This window comes from Octodon degus, unplaced genomic scaffold (assembly GCF_000260255.1).
Source record: "Octodon degus isolate 3935 unplaced genomic scaffold, OctDeg1.0 scaffold00037, whole genome shotgun sequence".
Classification (NCBI taxonomy): domain Eukaryota; kingdom Metazoa; phylum Chordata; class Mammalia; order Rodentia; family Octodontidae; genus Octodon; species Octodon degus.
Genome location: NW_004524613.1, coordinates 8,305,468 through 8,314,956, shown reverse-complemented (window position 1 = coordinate 8,314,956; position 9,489 = coordinate 8,305,468). Strand labels below are relative to the sequence as shown.

The window sequence follows — 9,489 nt, the reverse complement described above, 5'->3', positions numbered from 1 at the left end:
AAAAAAAAAAAAAAAAAAAAAAACATAATGTGTTTTGTGAGTATGAGAAGAATGAGCCAGAAGAAGATGAGAAGGTTCAAAGTGAAAAAATAAATTTTAAGAAGAAAAAAAATCACTCAAGAGAAGAAACAAAAACCACTCTGGGGCCAGCAAGATAGCTCAGTGGTCTAAAGCGCCTTCTTGGGCAAGCTTAGGCCAAGCACTCAGGAACCTTGGTTGGATCCCTGGCCCCACATGCCACGCCAGCCCTTCCCCCAGGGTGGGCTGAGCCAGCCACACCAAAAAAAAAAAAACCTCTGAAATGGAAGTATCAATGGAAATAATACTTTTTCTCTTATTTATAGCACAAAAGCAACTCTGAAAAGCATGAGTCTAAACTGTCATGCAAAAAGTAACCTATTTTAGGGGCTGGGGTGATGGCTCAGTGGAATAAGCGCTTCCCTGGCAAGTGCAAGGGCCTGAGTTCAATCCCTGGTTCCACAAAAAAAAAAAAGTAACCTATTTTATGATGCTATAAAATGGCATTATGCCTAGAATAATATTCTTAGGGTTATAGGTAAGATGAGGCCAATACAGAATGAAAGACAGATTTGGGCACAAGTGTTCAGGCTTTCAGTACTGTGTCTAACACACATAACACCACCACCACTACAACAGAAAAACTCAATTACAAACTACAACTACTATCGTAAAAGAAAAAGACAGATAACAAGAAATACAAATGATAAACACACACAAGAAAAATATGCTTATTAAAGTAACCTTGAACTAACATTTTAGATGTCTACTAAATTAATGGGAAAAAATAAATTATGACAACTAGTACTATCAAGATTGCAGTAAAATTGGAATACACACTGCCGGGAGCACCATGAACTGATAAAGGATTGGCTCTATATGAGCACTGTGTACTGCTTAACAGGTCTGCAGCTGAGAAACCCCATCATCTCCTGCCACTCCTCTCCCCTCACCCAATAAACATTCTCCCCTCCCACCACCCCATATTCAAGAATGCCTCTCCCCAGGCTTTGTCACCCCTAGAATTCCTAGTCATTCATCAAGGTTAGAATTACAATGTCTTCCTCCTTTACTTCAATTACCACACCAAATCCATCCCCATCAATACATCCCTTCTCCAGCCATATCCAATTATGCTCCCAGAACCCATTTATTTATACAGTGAGTTGTTTAAATGCCTATCTCACTTGTCGAATTATGCATTCTTTAAAGCCCAGAATCATATCTTAATAATCTTAGTACATGCAATACTTAGCACAGAAGATAACACAAGGCAATTACTAACAACAGATGGAAAGGGAAAAAATGCCACATGAACTAAGAAGTTCACCACAATATTATTATCCCCAAGAACAAAAATCTGGAAGCCACCTAAATATCTAATTATAGAGAAATACTTTGGGGAAAATGGTCGACTACTCAAGCAAAAAGTATGCAAATGTTAAAAATAACATAAAGGCTATGCAGAAACAAAAAAAAATACTTCTTGCAATGTTAAATTTAAAACAAAACAAAACAAAATATATGGCAGTTATAACCATGGAAAATACATAAAGACTGTGGAAATATAAAAGTATGGAATAAGGGTAGTTATTTTCTTCTCACTTTTATTTGTATACTGTTCCAGTCATTTTGTTATTGTTAAAATAGTTTTTTCAGAAGACAGGGAGGGCAAAATTACAGATTCCTATAAACCCTTTCAATTCGAAGAAATGCTATTACTGACAGGTGACAAGAGGAGTGGGTGTCTGCATATCATCCAAACCGAGGGTCTCTGACCTCAATCTGCCTCAAACAGAATACCTCTCATATCACAAAGCAGGCCATTCCCACTGAGCCAAGCTGTGCTAAATGTGAATTCTTTATTACAAAACTTTGGAGGTAAGAACTTTTTCCAGACATCTGTGGAATTAGTATTAATGAGAGTGCCCTGGAGTTCAGATACGCGCCTATGCAGCAGAAACTTCTCAGCCAGGCAACTGCTGGGCACACTTCTTGATGAGATGTCTAAGCCTGAAGGCATCAAAAAGTACATTTCCATATTGGGAACATAACTGGTTTCCTCTTTTAAGACTTTTTCCACCACCTCCTATCCACATTGTAATTCTCCTGTCTTCTCAAATGAATAGTTAACATATGTCAAGGATGTAAGGCATATACTGAGGCACTCTGTGCCTAACTCTATTACTGAAAGAACCAATCTCAGCAAAAAATTGTAATCTTCCCACCAAGTTGCCCCGAAAAAGAAATATAGTAAGCATCAAAAAATGTTAAATAGCTTTAATAAACATTTCTTGACAGTGTATGAGATTTCTACCTGCTCACCATTGTCTCTGAACTTTAGGAATAGAAAGAACCAGAGATTATTATAGCCCAAATTCATTTTATAGTGGTTAAGAAAAATGATATACAGAGAAGGGAAGTGACTTGTCCTGAGTCATCTGGATAAGTAATGATAAAGGTGGGATTAAAACTCAAATCTCTAAGATTTTCAGCCCCAATTCCTTCTACTATGTCAAGCTTTTTTATCCCTTGAAATCTCTGGAGCCCTTGGCCCAAATAATTAGTACCACAGAATTTTAAAGCTGGAAGGGATCTCAATGATAGTCTTATTTAATCCCCTCATTAGGCATATAAGGAAACTGAGGCCCAGAAAGATTAAGCGATTTGCTCTCAAAATCTTGAATGGCACAGAAAAAGTATAACTTAAGCTGAAGAATCTGCAAACCAATGCCCATGAGAAGGGAGAGATGTCCTAGCTGGGGAAAGGTTTAAAAGAAATGTAAATCATTCTAGGCCAGATCTTAAAGTTTGGTTTCCAGACCACCAGTCTTAGAATCATCATCTGGTATCTGATTAGAAATGCAAAATCTAAGATGTCACAGAGAATGAGTCAAAGCTGGGGGAGGAGATATTCAAATCAGATGACTTACTTCCCTATGTTCCCAGGAAATGAATTTCAGTGTTCAGATTGAGTCTATTTTCCAAGTAAAAATTAAAAATAACAGCACTTAAGACTTACACAGGCAGCCTGCCCCTTAGTTCAGTTCTTTAAGTGGCTGCTTCAACAAAGCAGTCAGGGGGCCAGGGAGATGGCTCAGGGGCCGGGGAGATGGCTCAGTGGAATAAGTGCTTCCTTGGCAAGTGCAAGGGCTCTAGTTCTAATCCCTGGTTCCACCAAAAAATAAAATAAAATAAAATAAATTCAAATACATTAAAAAAAATTTTTAAATAAAAAAAAGATTGGGCATGGTGGCATGTGCCTATAATCCCAGCACTTGGGAGGCTGAAAACAGGAGGATCACAAGAGTTCAAATCTGTATTGTGAGATCCTACAGACCCTGTACCAAATACATAAAAAGAAAAAAGACTTACACATTCTTCTATATATGTTCTACACTTTAAATCTTAAAGATATTTAAAATTTGAAAATGGAGAACTCATTTGAGTGTTCAGTTGACTGCAGTTCTGCCTCTGTTCCTTACTGACTATAGACTGGGCAAGCAACTTGCCTTCTCTACTTTGAGTTTCCTTTTCCATAAAGAAGGCATGCCACCTTCTCAGAGGACATGCTAACAATTAAATGTGATTTCTGATCCTAAAGCACTCTAGGGCTGGGAAGATAGCTCAGCAGCCTAAGCACTTGCCTGGCAAGTGCAAGGACCCATGTTCAATCCCAAGTATTGCATGTCATGCTGGCCCCGGAACCCCAGGCATGCCACGCCAGTCACCAAAACCAGGTGCACACCTATAATCCCTGGGCTAGGGAGGCTGAAACAGGAGGCTCACTACGAGTCTGAACTGTGTAGCAAGGTATTTTTTTTTTTAATTTAATATATAAACTTAAAAAAAAAGGCACTCTAGATCAGCATCTGGTACACAGTAGGCGGGCAGTACAGGGCAGTGGTCAGGGGCTGCAGGAACTAAATAAGAAATGAGTATTCTGGCCTTGCTACCCACTGTCTGGCTAGAAACTCTTAGGCACTTTTTGGCACCTCAGTTTCTTCCTCTGTACAGTATAAATAAATTTAAAAAAGCTCCCTGTAGGTTTGTTATGAGGATTTACAGATGATTCACATAACTCATTTGTCTTTCATGTTTATAGAATGTCTCTTGCATTGATGGTTTAGTGGTAGAAGTCTCATTTCCATCTATAGAATGTTACTGCTTTCAAGGAGATTTCACATCCACAAATCCAACCTCATGACCCTCCACAAGAGATGGGTGCCTCTGACGGATTATGGGCTACAGAAGTACAATCCTTTAGGAAGCGAACACTGCGCTTACAGAAAAAAAAACTGAATGAACAGTGCACTTAGGGAATAAATGGGCAGGAGATAGAGATCAGGATTCTGGTTTTAGATCAGTTGCTACCTTGGCTTACAACTTCAGCTAACTACCTTCAATGAACTGGGGTTCATGTTTTGTCTGTGAACACATTAGTTGGATAAAAAATCTGTATCTCTTCTCAAAATAAAATTGAAACGACTCACTACGGCACAAGAAGTCTTACATAAGCTGTCCTCTGCCTATACCTCAACTTCATCACCTACCATTCCCTGCTCATACACTAAGTTCCATTGCGCCCATGTGGCTTCTCTTTCTGCTCCTCTTACAGGTTGCACCAGTTTCTACCTACAGCTACTACATACACTTGCTGTTCCCCCCCTCCATCACTCTGTTCCCTTCACACAAATGGCTCCTTTTCACCTTCAATTAATGTCCATTCCTCAGACTTTGTCTCTGACCAAGTTATCTACATAGGTCTTGTCCCCTTTTCCCAGAGGTTATTTTCTACAGCAGTGCTGTCCAACAGAAATACAATGTAAGCCTGTACATGTAGGCCATAATGGAATGTAAACATTATATATTTTAAATATGAACAAAAAAGGACAAGGGTATCAAGAGATGGGTGAAGGGCCAGAAGGAAAGGAAAGGGTGAAAAAAAAATTAAGATCTATTATGTACACATATGAAATCCCCAAAAGGAATGCAAGCTTTTTGTACTGCACACATGTACTAATAAGAGAAATTTTAAAGAAAAACTATATATTGTATATGTAATTTTAAATTTTCTAGTAGCCACTTTAAAAAGGTTTCTTAATAAGGGGACATTGGTTTTAATAATATATTTTCTTAAATATTATCAAGTATTATCTTAAACATATTAATATTTTAAATATTATTATTTACCTTAAATATCTTAAGTATTATCATTTCAACATGCAATCAATATAACAATTAAAAGATTTTCTTTTCATTATTGCACATTAAGTCTTTGAAATCCAGGGTGCATTTTACATATATAAAGAGCTCAATTCCAACCAACCATATTTCAGGTGTTCCATAGTCACACATACCTAGCAGCTACCACACAAAACAGCACAGTTTTGCAGCAGACTACCTTTCCTTTGTAACACTTAATACCATCTGAATTTCTCGTTTGCTTGTTTATTATCTTATGATTTTCCAACAGACTTTCCTGTCAAGACAAAAGCAAGAGCCTCTTCTGCTTTACTTCATGACATATACATATCCAGGAGAGACAGTACCCTGTACACAGTGGGTGTTCAATAAACTTTTTTGAGTAAATAAATGGGCTTCTTCTAGCTGTAATATTCTTGGTATAAGTCCAGAACCTAGCACTCCATAACTCCCAGACAATCACACAATCACTCAGCCAATCACCCTATCTCCTTTCTTGTTTTACCACAAGTACTGACTTCTACTTGAAAGCTAAGGCAGGAGGATCACAAGTTACCTAACCTGGGCAACTTATCAAAATCCTGTTTAAAAAAAAGGTTAGGATGGGCCTGGATAGCTCAGTGGTCTAAGCGCCTGCCTGGCAAGTGCAAAGACCTGGGTTCCATTCCTGCACCTCATGTCATGCAGCCTGTACCAAGCCAGCCACTGAAACTCTGTGGTGGTGCACGCCTGAGATAGGAGGATCACTACAAGTCTGAGCTGCGTAGTGAGACCCTGTATCAGATAGATAGGCAGACATCTAGATATCTAGATAGATAGATAGATAGATAGATACCAAATTTTTTAAGGTTGGAATGAAGCTAAGTGATAGAGTATCCCTGGCTTTGATCCCCTGTACCACAAAAGAAATAAAGGAAAAAGCGGGGGGCGGGGGGGAGGCCTTCTATCTCTCTATTACTTGCAACTTCTTTTCTGGGACGTCTGGAGTCTTACCAGTTTTTTATACTATATTGGCTGAGAGTGACACAACAATTATTGTATTTATTTTTTGTATTTACTACAGGGACTGATAATTCAGATCAGACTCATAGTGATCCTTCTGCTTTCAGCCTCCCAAGCACTGGGATTACAGGGGTACACCACCACACCCAGTATCAGTAGCAGTTTCAAGCGCCCTGAGGGTGGGGCCAGCACAGCACACCGGGGACCAAACCCTGGTCACTGCACCTGCCTAGGCAGGCACTTTAGTCTACTGAGCTATGTGGTCAGCCCTGAGTATTTATTTAATGTTCACTCTTTGACAGGCATTGGTTTAACCACTTACATTCCTCAATATCTTCATAACAGCTTTTTGAGGTCAATGCCATCACTGCCCCTGCCCTTAGAGGTGAGGAAACCAAGGCACAGAGAGGTTAAGTACTTTTTCAAGGCTACAGCAGCCATTTCTAGTAAACAGATTCCAAGGAGCCTGGAGCTCCAGCCTCATGGCTTCTAATCACCTATTTCTGACTGCAGAGCTATCCAATAGAAATCCAAGGCCAACGATACATATATTTTAAATTTTTCCAGAAGTCATCTGAAAAACAACAGAAACAGGCAAGTTTTGCTGCTGGTGTTGTTATTGTTGTTATCGTCAACGTCTTGCTATGTTGCCCAGGCTGGTCCCAAACTCACTAGACTCGAGCTAATTCTCCAGCCAAGCCTTCCAAGGACCTCGAACTACAGATATGAATCGTCACCTGCACGCCAAGATTGGTTTTAAATGTATTTTATTGGTCCGAGGAGATAGCTCGGCAGTCTAAGCGCCTGCCCAGTTCGATCCCGGGTACTACATGGCGTACTGGCCATTGAAACCAGGTGCGGTAGCACACACCCGTAATCTCAGCGCTGAGGAGGCTGAGGCAGGAGGATCACTACGAGTCTGAGCCACATAGAGAGACCCTGTAGCAAATAAATGAATAAATAAAAAAGATTTTTAAAAATAAATCTATTTTATTCCATCCATTATCCAAAATATGACCAATAATCAAGATAGCTGATGTTATCAATAGGATCACACAATGTAAGTTTCCACTTCATACTAGGTCTTCAAAAATCCATTTATAATACTTCTCAATTCAGATTAGTCACAGTTTATGCGTTCAAATACAGTCTGTGGCTAGTGGCCACCACACTAGACAGCAAAGTTCACCTGAGCTTTCTTTAGGAAGTCAAGCAACAGGGAAAGCTTTGGGTTGGAACCAGGACACTTGAACTCTAGTTTTAACTTTTACTTGTTGAGTGACCTCGGCGAAGTATTTTCTGGCCTCTGTGCCACCTTTTTCCTACAAGTACCCTAAGCAAGGAGGACAAAAAGATTCGTGTGAATCCTTCCCACGCCAGAATTCCAAACATCTCTCAACAACCGCAGCTCATATGGGGGCAGCTTTTATACACTTTCAAAACAGCCTTTTACTTCCATTAGTTGGTACAGTCCTCAATCCTCCCACGTAGTTATATTACCTCCAATCTGTAGGTACGAAAGCCGACTCAAAGAGGGAGAAATGACCCGTCCAAACGCCACACAGGCAGTCAGTGGGGAAGCTGGGGCCCAAATCAAAGAGCAGTGCATGCCCAATAACCTCTATACCTCAAAATCGACGCGGGAAGTGGGGGGAAGAGAGAAGACGGTTGTGACTACAGGAGAAGTCCGGAGCTTCAGAGGAGCTGCAGGGACCAGGTCCCACAGAGCAGTAAGAGAAGGTGAAGGGCGACAGGCCTAGGGAAGAAATGAACCGAAAGGACCCAGAAGAGCCTCAGCGAGTGGAGTGAAACGCGAGTCTGCATCCCCAGGTGGCAGAGATGCGAGGGGGCCTGGGAAAGAGAAAGGCTGAGATTAAGGGACTCTGGCCTTGTGGCTCCTGCCAGGCGAGGGAAGGTATTCCGGCCCGTCCTGTCCCTCCTACCTGGTAGCTCAGAAGTTCGCCCACGTCCATGCTCCTGGCTCAGTCAATCCCGGGAACCCTTGTTCCCCTAACTCACAGCCGAACCACGGGCCGCTCAGAAGCGAGTCCAGCCACACTGCCGTAAAGTGCCGCGAGTGAGACCTCTGAGCCAATAGGATAAAAGTGCGCGAGATCCGAGCTCAGGCCACACTGCGGTAAAAGGCAGCGCTGCCGTAAAACGCCTTGCATCTGTGACTGTAGAGCTTCCGCCTGGAGGCTGAAGCGGGTGGGAAAGGAGGGCGGAGACTTGGGAGGAGTGAGATTTGGTGAGCGAAAGGACCGAAAGGAGTCAAGATTGCTTGCGCGCCCTCTATGTGCAGGGCGGAGTGTTAGGAGTTCCCCGTGTGCTCTAGAGTCCTTCCAGGGATTTGGGCTCAGAACTGCATGGTTCGGTACTCCACTCGGCAGCCTACGCTGAGATGTCATAAATAAAATATGCTGTAAATAAAGTATGCTGTGAGTTTTAATAATTAGACTGGTTACATGTTGTAATAGTTTGGATATAATGGACCAAATTAAATGTATTAAACGTATTAATTAATTTCACTTTTACTTATTAAGTTCATCTCATAGAAAAAATTACATCTGTAGATGTCATTTATATTTATATTAAAAAGTGCTGGCTCAAAAAGTGACTCATCCGAGCCATACGATTATTGCTGGCTAAGGAACCACCAGTGATCACATCTCCCCTTCTGAGCTTCTGTTTAGTTAGCTAAGCAAGGTCCAGTGGCACCTGGATGATCTTGTCTAAATGATATAAAAAGCTTTTCTGAGCCAAGTGTGGTAGCACAGGTCTATAATCCCAGCACTCTGGGAAGCTGAGGCAGGAAGATCAAAACTTCCCTCCCAGCCTAGGCAATTTAGAGATTTAACAAGACCTTGCCTCAAAATAAAAATTATTAGACCTGGAGATGTCACTCATTAGGAAGGCCTCGGGTTCAATACCCAGTTCCAATCAATCAATCTTTTCTAGAGGAGAAATCTGCCCATTGTTGGGAGTGAATCAAAGAGTACATCTAATCGTCTGAAGATGATTTTTTTTTTTTTTTTTGGTGGAACCGGGGATTGAACTCAGGCCCTCGCACTTGCCAGTAATCTTTTGGAACTTAGGCTCTACTCTACCTTTCACGTCCATATTTATAATCACCGTCTCCATCCCATCTTATATTCAATTATACAGAAATTATTTTATTTCTCAAAGTCCCAAATTCCTCTCCTCTGAGGACCTTTGCTTCATTTTCTCTCCTGGCACCTCCTGTGTTGTTTACACATTTCAACC

At 41.0% G+C, this 9,489-nt stretch overlaps 1 protein-coding gene across 1 annotated transcript in view; it reads right to left on the bottom strand.

Annotated features, from left to right (window-relative positions):
* The window catches only part of Ctnnbl1 (catenin beta like 1), a 189,438-nt gene extending 181,068 nt beyond the window's left edge, over nucleotides 1–8,370 (bottom strand). Inside the window, exon 1 of the mRNA XM_004630898.2 lies at nucleotides 8,169–8,370. Within this exon, the coding sequence (XP_004630955.1) occupies nucleotides 8,169–8,198 (30 nt within the window). The 5' untranslated portion in view covers nucleotides 8,199–8,370. The remainder of the gene's footprint in view (nucleotides 1–8,168) is intronic.
* Nucleotides 8,371–9,489: the final 1,119 nt, after the last annotated feature.